Source organism: Giraffa tippelskirchi, chromosome 4 (assembly GCF_054371585.1).
Source record: "Giraffa tippelskirchi isolate mGirTip1 chromosome 4, T2T-mGirTip1v1.2.pri, whole genome shotgun sequence".
Classification (NCBI taxonomy): domain Eukaryota; kingdom Metazoa; phylum Chordata; class Mammalia; order Artiodactyla; family Giraffidae; genus Giraffa; species Giraffa tippelskirchi.
This window is the reverse complement of record NC_137278.1, coordinates 7826268-7839878: the sequence shown is the minus strand read 5'-3', so window position 1 is coordinate 7839878 and position 13611 is coordinate 7826268. Positions and strand designations below refer to the sequence as shown.

The window sequence follows — 13611 nt, the reverse complement described above, 5'->3', positions numbered from 1 at the left end:
GCTAGGTCTAAGGAAATAACCATGTAAGACGTGGATGCTGCAGTTAGCCATATGTTGGTGGAATCCAGGTAGTCTGATGGAAAGCCTACGGAGAAAGAGAGCTTTCCCACATCTATTGACTTTTAAGTGTTCACAAATACTCTGAGGAGGGGAAACACCTGTCTACCCAGGTTTGGTAATTCCTTCACTAGACGATTAGTAGGACTATTTTTTTTTCTTTTTTACCAAGGTGTGATATACATACGACAAAGTGTGTGCTAAAGTGCTTGAGAATTTTTCTTGCATTTTTATGTTGCATTTTTTTTCCCCAAAATAATGGAGGGTGAGGACAAGGTTGTATTTTGGGGTTTGTCTTTAGGCAGTGGGATGGATCACATGTACTTTCCAAGTCCCTTCCTATCTTGGAGTTCTTGGATGTACTGCTGCCAGAATTTGGAGATTAAATATTTGCTTTATCTGCATATTTGGAGAGGGGGCCATTTATGTATAAGTAAGATGTGGTATTACAAAAATTTAAATAAATAATAACAACCCTACCTCTTAGGTGCTTAAAGGGTAGCAAGTAAAATATTTTAGGTAATAATCATTTTCCATCCTCTTAGTTGAATATTTGATGGTTAATTTTATGAGACTGAGTCAACAGAGACTTTATTCCAGAGCCTATGGCTCTGTCTTTTCAGGTCAGTCGTTCACTGAGCATTGTTCCAGGCAGTACTCTGGGCACTTTGACCCTCATCCAGGCTACTGTTGACTGTTACCCACATGCTGTCTGCTTTTTGTCTCCTGAAAGGATGACAGCTGGCCTTTTCAGTAAAAAGTCACAATACATGTGATGTAATGGCAGGCTAAAAAGCCAACGCTGCGAATGCTCACTACCCCATGTTTCCATCCTCCTGCTGGGCACACCATGAGTGTTTGCTGCTCGTGTCAAGGGAGTGAAGTAATTCCAGACTGGCTCTCCTAGCCGTGAACTTGTTAGCCACCACATGTAGTATATAACTTCAGGAGAGCTAAGAAATAGAAGAGCTCTACTTTCCCGCTCATAACCTGGTTCTTGTGCCTGGGTACAGGTTTCCATCGTGTGGAAAGAACGGAGTAACAAGTCTCACGCAGAAAAAGGTCTTGAGGACACCTTGTGGCGCACCCAGTGTTACCGTGACGGTAGGTGACATGCGCTCGGAACAGCCCCTCCACCTGTGGCTCTGCCAAAAAAACCGCTTCTGCTGGCACCCCGGTGGCCAGGCACGCTGTTAAGTGCCTTCATACGTAGCCTGCCCACGGATGGATTTGGTTTTGCCTGTGGTAAGGCTGCCGGTGTGAGGAGGTTGTCTTAACCTAATCTTTCTAGACAAATTTCAAAACCCATAAAACAAATTTTCAAAAAAGAAGGAAAAAAAAGTAAAAGAATGGGGATTGATGGGAGCTGCTGGTGGGCGAGGGGGTCTGTGTTTGGCCCTGCTTATGTTGTCTTTAGAACCTGTACAACCTTCTCATCTCGGCATTTCTTCCAGCTTTCTGTCTTGATCGTCTTTTACCTGCCTGCACCCTAACCCTTCTGTGTATTTCCCATGCTAATCCGCATGCCCCATTCAGGATCTGGCGTGGCGGCCTCACCCACTTTCCAGCTGTGCTACACTGCATCTCAGGAGGAGCCGTGCGTCCCAGCAGGCTTGCAAAGAGATGGAGCTCTGAGGAACCCGGGGCTTTGGGTTTGGGGCTCTTGTGTAGAACTCACGGGTCACTCAGCCCCTGTTGTTGGGTGGACTTGGGTCTCCCCAGTGGTCTTCAGTTGACATCTCTGAATGAGCCTGCTGAATGGCACGCCCGCCTCGCTTCCCGCTTGCATGCCAGTAGTGCTGGTCGCTGTCCTGCTCGCTTGGTGGCTAGGCTTTCAGTGGCCCCCAGAGGCTGTGAGCTCGGTTTTTATGCCCAGTTTACTCATCCGCAGATCAACCTTTTTTGTGTTGTCCCCCGCCTGCCAGAAGCGAACCATGAAGGACCGCTCTTCAACTCCCCCCTTACATGTTCACGTGGATGAGAACACCCCTGTCCACGTCCACATAAAAAAACTCTCCAAAGCGTCAGCGACCAACAGCCAGGTAGGAGCACGCCAGGGGGGCGAGGCAAACGCACTCGCTTTCAGAGGTCGGTCGCCTGGTTGAAAGGTAGGCAGGACAGTCACCCAGAAAAGGCAGCAGTAGCCTTAGTCAGAAGAGGCTCCCCTGCAGAGTTGGAAGCGGACGCCACTTGCAGAGTGACGCCATGGCCAGCTGTGTAGGGAAGTGACCCTGGGTTTGTCCCTTTCCACAGAAATCTCATAAGCGCGGAATGAAAGGGGACACCGTGAATGTGCGGCGGAGTGTCCGGGTGAAAACCAAGGTACCTTGGATGCCCCCTGGAAAATCATCCGCCCGGCATGTGGGATGCAATTGGGAGGTAGGCTCATTCTTGTTCAGGCTTTTCTTCTCGGACTGGTCAGGTTCTAGCAGGCCTCACGCTTGGTATGGTTCAGGGTTGGCTGTAGCTCTCAGAGACGTCCCAGTGGGTCCCGCTTACTGAGTGCCTTGCTAAACCCTGAACGTACGGGAATCTTCTCGAGTCCTTCCAACACCGTAATGTGGTAGCTGCACCCACTCTCCCAAGATGCAGATGAGACCCAAGGCTCAGAGAGGTGAAGTGTCACAGAGGGAGAAGCAGAGCTGGAGGTAGGGCTCAGGGTGTCTCATTCTAGAGATGGTACCCGTAGCCTCTCTGATTTGTATGTGAGGAGCTAATACTGTGCTGGTGTCTGAAGCAGACTTGACAAATGTATACCAGAATGTACACATCCAGGAAGGCATCTTCTCTTTTGTGATCGCCCGCATGAGAGAACATGCACTTACTCCATGCTGCTGCTGCTGCTAAGTCGCATCAGTCGTGTCCGACTCTCTACAACCCCATAGATGGCAGCCCACCAGGCTCCGCCGTCCCTGGGATTCTCCAGGCAAGAACACTGGAGCGGGTTGCCATTTCCTTCTCCAATGCATGAAAGTGAAAAGTGAAAGTGAAGTTGCTCAGTCGTGTCCGACTCTGTACGACCCCATAGATGGCAGCCCACCAGGCTCCTCCGTCCATGGGATTCTCCAGGCAAAAGTACTGGAATGGGGTGCCATCGCCTTCTCCGGCACTTACTGCATAGATAGCATCAAAACCACTGGAACAGGGACTTGCCTGGTGGTGCAGTGGTTAAGACTCAGCCCTCCCAAAGCCCAGGGCACAGATTCTATCCCTGGTCAGGGAACTAAGATCCCACATGCCACGTGGAGTGGCCAGAAACTTAAAAAACATACGTTGGAACAATCTTCTGAGGAATAATTGCCTTCAGTATTAGTTGCCAGGGTACCAGGAGAACTGTTGTCTCTTTTTGGCCATGCTTCAACATGTTTTGCTTGTCTGTCCATCCTTCTGTGCAGTAATTCATGCATTTCTTGAGACACTGCTGTGAACTGGGGTTTCAGCTGCAAACTGGCATCTCTGCCCTCTACACTTATATTCTGGTCAATTGCAGTGAAGAAACCCAACAATAAGACAAGGCCTATGGCTGTGTTTTAGACCGAAGTCTCATAATTGAGACAAGTAAAGGCCTTGAGACTGTAGTTGGCCCACCATATCTGCCGGTTCTGCGTCTGTGGATTCAACCAACCAGAGATAAAAAAAAAATCCAGAGAGTTCCAAAAAGCAAAACTTGAATTTTCTGTGTGCCAGCAACTATTTACATAGCATTTCCATTGTATCAAGTATTATAAATAATCTAGAAAGAATTTAAAGTGTACAGGAGGATGCGCCTAGGTTACATGCAAATACTACACCATTTTACATACGGGACTTGAGCACCCTTAGATTTCAGTATCCATGAAGGTCTTGGAACCAATCACTGGATACCGAGGAATGACTATATCTTAACAGGATGATGCCTGCTCTATTCTGAAAGATTTATTCTTTTTCTGAGAGCTTATTACTTTTAAAATTAGAAATAATCATAATTACTTTGAAGTTTAGAGTCATACTTCATGCTCTTGACTCCTGATTCATTTAATCCCTAAGAGACAAAGGGAGTTTGGTATTCTCAGGAGTACCTGAAAAGTGTTCTGACATATCTCTCCAAGGAAGATTGGAATTAAAACGATTTCTAAGATTTTCTACCATGTGTACCTCACTAGCGATCAGTGAAATGTAAATTAGAACCAATTACATTTTCGAAAAAATAGCAAGCTATCATTTTTGTTGAGTGGAAAGAAGTTGAAAAGATTCAGAATATCTTGTGTTGACAAGCATATGGTGTATCACCAAATCTTTTTAGATAGTTTTTGAGTGGATGGTTTGGCAGCATTTATCTAAATGTGGATTCTGTAGTTCTGCACTTGGGAATTGATGCTCAAAATGTCACAGAAGAGCACAGGAATCTGTGTGTAACAGGATGTTTGCTGAAGCGTTGTTTGTATTAGAGAAAAATTAGACACCATCTAACTGTTTGTTAGGAGGGTATTGGTTAAAATTAAGATGCATCCATACAGTGGAATGCCACACAACCACTGCTAGATCGAGGCAGATGTCTCTACAAGCACCAAGCGGCACAGCATGGAGAGTGTGGCCCTGTTTGTGCAGAAAAGGACATCTGTGTGTCCATGTGTGTATGAATATGTTTGTATGTACAAACATTTTCTGGGAGGCAATACCAGAAGTAGTAAGCAGTGATTACCTGTGGGTGTGGGGCCTTACTGCTTTATCTTTTTGCGGTCTGCCTGAATGTCTTTATAACACAATATATTTTATAGTTTAAAACAGTTTTTTACTTTTAGTGAAGAGACTTGGGTAGTTTTTTTGAACTATAAATATCAAAAGTCATGCCGCTATGGAAATGGACTTCCTGTTAACATGGGTTGCTAGGAGCTATGGTCCCCTCTGGAAAGCTCAGTACCCATTCCAGTCCTGGGGCCACAGAACCTAGAAATGGAGAGGCCCAGAGATGTACCCGACCATCTCTGGAGTGGTAGCTGTCTCTCATGCTGTCCTCTCGGACTAGCTCCTCTCCACTTTTCAGTGGCTCTCCATGTTCCCAGCAGGCCTCAGCCCACCCTTTCCATTATCGATAAGAGAGAAAAGACCTTAGGAGGAGGAAGCTTGTGGTGGAGCTGGACATGGACTCCAGTAGCGGCTATGTGATGTGGGGATTCTTGTTTGACTTTTAAAACCTCTTGTACCTAAGATATCTTTGGGAGAAAGCACATCTGGTTTTTTTTTTTTTCCTCTATTATTAAGCAAGTCATCTGTTTTTATGATGAAAAGTTGAAAATACCATAAAAGAGACAATCAGTTGTAATTTGAGCAGACATATCAGAAGCTTGCTGCTTGTTGACTTTTTACAAACTGTGTAACTATCACCCAACTCCAGAAACAGCATCACCAGCTTCCCCAGAAGGTCCTCTCTGGTCCTCTTCTTCTTGCTTCCACCCCTGAACGAAACCAGTGAAACTATTACTATTTTGGTGCATTTATTATCACTTTCTGATGCGGAGTTTTTTCTTTTTTTAAATTATAATCATACTGTCTATATATTTTCCTGTTCTCCTTTTATAGATTAAGAATAACTTTTTTTTCTTATAAAAGCAATGCACAGTCGTTGAAAAATCAGAAAATCAAAATCAGCCCAGGGAAGAAAGTAAAAAAGACCTGTAATTCCACCACCCCGAGAAGACCCGTGTAACTTTAGGTGCCAGCTTTCTGGATCTTTTCTTGTGATTATACTCATTCTTCTGATTTTTGTATCAGTGGGATTATATTTTACTTATTGAACAACCTTTTTTTCCTCATATTTTGACTATATTTACATCGTACATTATTAAGGCCTTATTCCATTGTGTGTACATTTGTGTACTCTTGTTTTTAACCTGTACTATCTTGTACATTTATCTATATCCTAATTAATTTAAGTATTGATTCACATTCTTTAGTTGTTCTTGATAAATCCCTCAAAATACAGTGTACTGGGATAAAGGGCACATACGTTTTAAAATTGCACCCTATGTGTCTTACTTGTTTGACGTAACAGCTACACGCTTGTAAAACACATCCTTTTATTCCTGATAGCCGTCGTCTTGCCCTAGAAATTGGCACAGAAGTTTAACCACCTTTGCTTAAGAGAAGCAAAAAACTGCAAATAGTGAGAAATAGCAATTACTTAATGCACTGGAAGAAATGTATAGAATGAGAGAGTCAAAAAGTTCAATGTATCAAAACCCCATGGAAATGCTGGCCCCCAGATTAGAATTTCTTTTTGAAGTCTCAAAGGTCTTACTCAGCTTTACGTAAACTTCTCCGAGGGGCACACGCATTTTAAAAAATATCTTTTTCTGTTGATATATTTAAGTAAATATTTTCCAGACACGCTCTTTTAACCCTAAGTTAGTCCGTATGCTTTTCTAATACCATTTTCTCCATGCCAAAATAACAATGATTAATCCTGAAAACTTCATTTCTATTTTTTTTTTCCCAACTTCATTTATTAATCATATAGTGTTGGGTCAAAATTCAGATCTCCACTTGTCCTTAAAATACCTGTTATAGAAACTTTGTGTGCCTTTGCAATTATCCACTATCATGTATTCATATTCATTTAAAAAACTTGCCGTATTTCACGTCTACCCTAGGTGTTTGAGAGTATCTCCTGCCCCAAACTCTTGCCAGCTTTGGGAATTACGTTTTTGCCAATTTGTTATGTCCTTCATTTTAAACTTGACAGTGTAACGCAGGCTTTCTATTTCTATATTAGAAGAGCTTCAGAAACATCATTTAAACGAGGGTAGGTAATGAGGTAACATTCCACCAAGAAGGCTGGTGTGTCCTTTCCTCTGGGGTCCCTGTGGTTGCCCTTTAGCAGTTTTAGCTCTTCCTGCCCAGCGGACAGTCGGGGCTGGTGGGACCAGTGGCTGCAGTTCTGCCTTGTGAGTGCATGTATTTCTCCCTCCTCTACATCAGAATCAACCTCACTGCCTGGAGATCACGCCACCATCTTCAGAAAAGCTGGTCTCCGTGATGCGGCTAAGTGACCTCTCTACAGAAGATGACGACTCCGGTCACTGTAAAATGAACCGTTATGATAAGAAGATTGACAGTTTAATGAACGCGGTTGGTTGTCTCAAGTCTGAGGTGAGGGAGGTAAAGGGCTGGACTGCCTAGTGTCCCGAGGCCGCTGGAGACTGTCAGGTGGGTTCCTGGTGGACACCCCCTTCCAGCTGCCTCTGCAGGCCTCCCAGGGTTTCAGATGCCCTTGTGGAGGTAGTCAGGGCAACCTGGGATTCCTCTCCATCAAGCATTTAGCCCGGGCCTGGCCCTGGCTTTGCTGGGTGCTCTGTATGGATGGCCTGGTTTGGTTTTTTTTTTTTTCAATAGTAAATGAAGTCGATGGTATTATTGTCCCTGTTTTGGAGATGAAATGACTGGAACACTAGGGCCTCTGTTTTCTGTTTTTATGCAGAAGTTTAAAACAAAACAAAGCAATGCCCCAGAGAGGTGAAGGAAGTTTGTCCTCAGTTGCTGGGCTGTGCCTTTGGGTGGGACATGGCAGTGGAATCGGAAACAACCTGGAAATCCGAGGGCCCCCAAATACGAAGTTGGCAGAGCGGCCTTGGACTCCAGGCTGTGGCTGCTGGTGGGGCCCGTGTCCTTAGTCCCCTACTACTCCCAGGGCCCACGGGCCCTCCCCAGAGAACCTGGGGCTGGTGGCTGCCTGGCAACAGGCCCGCCTTTCTCCACAGCCTGCGGGGCAGGGGCCTTTTAGTGACAGCGCCTCCGGTGGTGTGCCAGCTGAACCACCGTTTGTATCCTGGCTCCGTCCCCAAGCAGAAAGTCACTCAGGCGCCGCCCCCCCCCATTTCCTCAATGATGAGATGAGAGGAACAGTGACCACTCAGGGTCTTTGTGACAACTGACTGAGCTGCGCCCTGAGGACCCCCCCCGGCCCCCGCCATGACACTTGAGCGCTCAGTCAGAGGCGCCCTTCGCGTGGTCCCGCGCAGCTGGCCTCAAGATATGGGGAGGGTCTGCCTCCCCTCAGTGGCCCCTGCCCGCGTGCCCCCACACAGGTCAAGATGCAGAAGGGAGAGCGCCAGATGGCCAAAAGATTCCTGGAGGAGCGGAAGGAGGAGCTGGAGGAGGTGGCCCAAGAGCTGGCCGAGACCGAGCACGAAAACACAGTGCTGCGGCACAACATCGAGCGCATCAAGGAGGAGAAGGACTACACCGTGTGAGCGGCCCTGCCCACGCGCCAGCCCGGGGCCCGGGGGCTGCCAGGGCCACTGATGCGCTCCCGAGTCCCCTCAGAGTGCAGTGGGGAGGGCGTCGGGGAGAGCTTTCTGGAAAAGAAACAGGAGTCCTGCGGGACACCTCGGAGCCAGGCAGATGGGGGTGGGGGCAGAAATCACGGCAGGTTGCAGGACCGCGTCACGGGAAGGCCCCGAGGTGGGAGGAGTTTGTGACCGAGAAGTGAAAAAGCAGGCCAGAGTCAGTGGAACAGGGTAGGCCAAGGGCAAGGGTGCAGCAGAGGTTGGCAAGGGCCAGCTCTTGGTGCCCATGTGGAGGCGTTTGCATTGAGGGCGCGTGGGAGCCACTGAAGGGTGTTGGAAGCAAGGGAGTGGTGTGACCAGACTTGGCTCCAGTGGGGAGAGTGGAGGGGAGAGCTCAGAAGTGGATCTGAAGATGGTGGCTAGGTGGCCATGGTGGTGGCTGGGGGCTGTGGTGACACTGGTTTCTGAGAGACAAGCAGGTGGCATCACATCACCTGGTATGGAGGCCCTGCTCTGGTGACCGCATTTCCTTCCAGAAGCCCACGCAGGCCTGAAGGGCCATCCCTGCCCCCCTCCCCCACTCCTGTGCCCTGACCAGGAGATGAGGCTCGCAGGGCATTGTGAGGCGAGCCTTGGAGCTTCAGGTGGGCAGGGCCCTGGGGGCAGCTCACAGGGTCCTATTCTTTCTGGCCCCAGGCTTCAGAAGAAACACCTCCAGCAGGAGAAGGAGTGCCTCATGTCCAAGCTGGTGGAGGCTGAAATGGACGGGGCTGCTGCTGCCAAACAAGTCATGGCCCTAAAGGATACCATCGGGAAACTGAAATCGGTAAGCGGCCGCCAGAGCCACCCAGCCCGGGGCTGGGCCCAGAGAGGGAGCACCTGCAGACTGTGGTGAGGTCTTTACACGGTCATCATGCTGACTTTATGACATCTTCAGGCCAGGGCAGGGCACGCTTAACTCCTCAGCTCCCCCACCCCTCTTCTCACTTCTGGGGCCTGACCCTTGAAGACGACCTTTGGTAGCCCAGGCCTCCAAGGAGATGTCATCATGGGTCTCATGGGATCACAGTAAATCCAGGCATCTGTCTGATTCCTGCAAGTATCAGGCACCAAGTGTATCATCCAGGAAGTACACCTCCTCCAGGAAGCCTGGTTCGCCCACACTGAGCTCTCCGGCCCCTTTCTCCACCTGGCACTCTCAGCAGGCTCAGCTCCATCCCATCCCTTCCGGTCTTCCTCCTGCGGCTGCCTTTGCCCGGCTCTTCTTGCCCAGGCTTCCTGGCACCAGGGACTCCTAAGTTCCCCATGGAAACTCCCTGTGCCAGCTCTTCCATTCTCCCCCTGTGCCTGGCAAGACTGCCTCCTGTCTTCCAGGAGAAACAGATGACCTGCTCGGACATCAACACCCTAACGAGGCAGAAGGAACTTCTCCTGCAGAAGCTGAGCACATTTGAAGAGACCAACCGCACGCTCCGAGACCTGCTGAGGGAACAGCACTGCAAAGAGGTGAGCCATGGCCCCCACCCCACCCAGGCTCCCATGTGGAACCTGGGCCCTTCCAGCCCTGCAGGCTCCTGTCTGTAAAAAGAAAATATTCTCGGTGCCTGCCTGACCTGAAGGGTCATAAGAAGATTGGCTGAAATCAATCACATGAAACGCCAGGCCTCTGGTAGACAGGCTGGCTTCCTTTTTGGAGTGGGCCTGGCAGTACAAGAAGGACCTTGGAAGTCAGGAGAAGGGTGCCGGGGAGTCAGGGAGGGGTTTTAGCCCATCCCAGGGGTCGTGTGGCAAAACAGGCAGGGGAGGAGACCTGAGTTTTAGGGAAGTAGGAGGCTTAATGGCTGGCAGATACATTGTATGATATCCCTTTGTTTTCTTTAAAAAAAATGGTTTCTGAAATATATTTTATGTTAGCAAATGATTCTGAAAAGACTGACAGTATAAACAGCTCTCTTCCCATTTGGTTCAACCCAAAGGTACTTGGAGTCTCAAAATGCCAGTGCTAACGAGATGGTAGTTTTCTTAGATTTTGTTTGTTTGCTTGTTTAGGGTTTTGTTTTTTTTTTTGGCTGCCTCGTGCAGTTTGTGGGGTCCTAGACCTCTGACCAGGGATCGAACCCATACCCCCTGCCATGGAAGCTCAGGTCCCAACCACTGAACTGCCAGGGAATTCCCTATTTTTCTTAATTTAACATCTTTTTTTAAAAAGTAGTGTCAAGTTCCTTTGTTTTTATTTTAAAATTAATGTTTAAAATGATAGTGTACCCGCTATCCAACTTCCCAAACAAAACCTTGTCCACATGGTTGAATCCCTCTTGGTCTCTCCTTTGTCAGTAACCTCATCTCCCTCCCATCAGAGGGGAACTTTATCTGGGATCCGATAGTTTTTCTCTTGGGTGTGCATCCTCAAGCAACATACGGTATAGTTTAGCATGTTCTCAAACTTGACATAAATGATATTGTTCCATATGTATTCTTCTGAGTTTGCTTTTTTCAGTCAATGTTTTTATGAGATCTATCCATTTTTATCCTTGAAACCTAAGGTGGTTCATTTTCCCTGCTCTATTCCGTTTTATGACAGTACCACAATTTATTTACTCACCCTTCCGTTGATGGAGACAATTTTCAGTTGTTTGCACTCACAAGCAGTGTTATTTTGCACATTTGTCTTGACTATCCTGGTGTACTTGAGAGTTTCCAGAGTATATTTCTATGAATTTTACTAGTTAGAGCTAAATTATCCTCTTAAAATATTTCTGTCTCATTCTAGTTCAGTGTTCATGGGTGGGTGATTTTTAACCTCTCTGGGCCCCGGTTTTCCCACCTATAAAATGGGAATAGCATCTTTGACATGGGGTGATAAGAGATTTAGAGACCTGGATGAGGATTGGGTGTACTCCCAGCATGCAGTAGGTGCTTGGTAAATGGTGGCTGATGCTGCTGCTTGTCCTGGGACTGGAGGGGCCTTCAGAAAACCTTCCTACCAGCTCTTTTGCCTTTTTGCCTTCTTACCTTCTATTACAGCAGCCTGGAAGCCCAGAATCTCCAGTTGGAGGTGAAGGGTCAGCTAATTTAAATTCCCACCCGTAGCAGATGTCTCTAGTTCTATCCAGGTGCTCACCTCTTCCTGCCTATGCAGCCCTCGGGACTGCACCCCCATCTCAGTGCTTCCTGGGGAGTGCTCAGAGCGGTGGGGGCAGTGGTCCGGCTCTGGAGTCCTTTGGCTTCAGCCCGGCTCTGCCATTTCCGACTGAGCGCTCAGGCAGCTGACCTCACTTCTCCCAGCCTCAGTCTCTTGGTCTGTGAAATGGACGTGGTGACAGTGCCTGGCTCCATAGGGTGGGGAATTTGCTGTGGTCGCGTGTTAGTCTGTGTAGAGTCCCCCAGAGGGCCTATCCAGCAGTGAGATCAGCTGCAGGCTTTGGATCCCCTGTCCAGGCTTTCATCCTGTGTTCTTCGCCTCTTGTTGCTGGAGAAATCACACTGCTGTCTTCTTTCAGTTCCTGGGTCCCCGGGAAATTTCGGGACCAGGGACCCCTTTTCTCTTGGCCTGTGAGGGTGAACTGAGGAATGAAAAGGAAAGAGGAGTGAGCCTTCTTCTAGGGGTACTTTGTTCAGGTGCCCGGGAGGAAGAGTAGAGACAGCTCACAAAGACACAGCCCAGTGCAAAAGTGGGCGAGGGTGTGACGAGGCAGCCTGGGAAAGGGGAAACCTAAATGGCTAAATAAGCATGTGAGTTATTTAGTAATTTAGTAATTAGGGAAGTGCAAATTAACAGAAGGGTTCATGCTGTCAAGATTGGCAAGAGGTAGAGGTTGGCTGCTGCCCAGTACTCTCACATCCTGCTTGAAGCCGTGTGAGTCAGTGCAGGCATTTTGCAGGGCATGTCAGCTGTCACAAATCACAAAACTTCTGGCCCAGCCATTCTTACTCTTTGTATCAGTTCTGGAGAGACACTGTGGTATATGCTCAACATGTCTATTGTTGCAGTATTTACAGTTGCAAAACCTGGTATTTATAGTTGCAAAACCCAGGAGCCACCTTATTGCCCAAAAGTTATGGGGAGAGGTTAAAAATACCACTGCATTTTAGAGACAGAAAGCAGATTAGGGATTGGGGAATTCCCTGGTGGTCTAGTGGTTAGGACTTGACACTTTCACTGCCAGGGCCCAGGTTCAGTCCCTGGTTGGGGAACTAAGATCCTGCAAGTCATGAGGCATGCCACCCCACCCCACCCCTACACACAAAAAGAACAGATTGGGGGTTGCTGGGGACAGGGAGGAAGAGAAAATGGAGACTGATTGCTTGACAGGTGTGGGTTTCCTTTTAGGGTGATGAAAAAATTCTGGGATTAGATAGTAGTGGGTCTTTCCTGGTGGCTCAGACAGTAAAGAATCCTACAATGTAGGAGATCCGGGTTCGATATCTGGGTTGGGAAGATCCCCTGGAGGAGGGCATAGCCACTCCAGTATTCTTGCCTATAGAATTCCATGGACAGAGGAGCCTGGTGGGCTGCAGTCCACAGGGTCGTACGACTGAGCGACTAATACTTTCACTTTTCTCTTTCAGATGGTAGTGATGGTTACACAACATTGTAAATCTACCATACGCCACTGAATTTTACACTTAAAAATGGTGGCAAAGTTTGCTATATTTTGCCAAATATACCAAAAACTATTGAATTGTACATTTTAAATGGATAACCTGTATCTGAATTTATATCTCAATAAAGCTGTTTTTAAAAATCCAGTTGTAGACAAAATTACAGTAGGGTATCATTTTGGTAAAATTACACATTAATCCCTTACCACTCCTCACCTCCCAAAAGATAGTTCTCTAGGTGTAGCTCTGTGTAAATACAGAGAGAAAGGATGGGCAGGGCAGTCACCAAACTCACCACAGTAGGGGTGGGTTTGGAGGTGGGGATGAGGGGTTCATTAAGTATTTCATGATGAGTATATAATTCATTACTTCCCTCATGAGAAATGTATTTTATAAGAAAAAGAATAGGATCTAGAGGAAGTAAACATCTCAGTTTATTGGTTAACGAGTTGGCTTTTCCTGCCTTCCCTTAAAGGATTCCGAAAGACTAATGGAGCAACAAGGGACCCTATTGAAACGGCTGGCGGAGGCGGACTCTGAGAAAGCGGTAACACACAGCGCCCCCTGCCTGCCAGAGCGGGCATAGGCGACAGCATAGAGGTGCTGAGCTTCCGCAGAAGGGCTGGAGCCCTTCTCTGACATTTTTCCGGGGTCTGAGTTTCATCATCTGTAAAAAATATGAAGCAGA

The 13611-nt window shown here is 47.6% G+C and overlaps 1 protein-coding gene and 1 long non-coding RNA gene across 2 annotated transcripts in view; one reads left to right on the top strand and one right to left on the bottom strand.

Annotated features, from left to right (window-relative positions):
• Positions 1 to 13611, top strand: part of ODF2 (outer dense fiber of sperm tails 2) — a 30550-nt gene that overhangs the window by 2569 nt on the left and 14370 nt on the right. The window contains 8 exon segments of the mRNA XM_081586940.1: positions 1071 to 1161; positions 1983 to 2099; positions 2311 to 2379; positions 7015 to 7185; positions 8121 to 8281; positions 9018 to 9147; positions 9696 to 9827; positions 13399 to 13470. Coding sequence (XP_081443066.1) covers positions 1071 to 1161; positions 1983 to 2099; positions 2311 to 2379; positions 7015 to 7185; positions 8121 to 8281; positions 9018 to 9147; positions 9696 to 9827; positions 13399 to 13470 — 943 coding nt within the window.
• LOC145544305 (uncharacterized) lies at positions 5335 to 7916 on the bottom strand. Its single transcript, XR_014081332.1, has 3 exons — positions 6666 to 7916; positions 6073 to 6139; positions 5335 to 5492 (listed from the first exon to the last, which is right to left on the bottom strand). It is a non-coding gene; the product is annotated as an uncharacterized LOC145544305 (long non-coding RNA).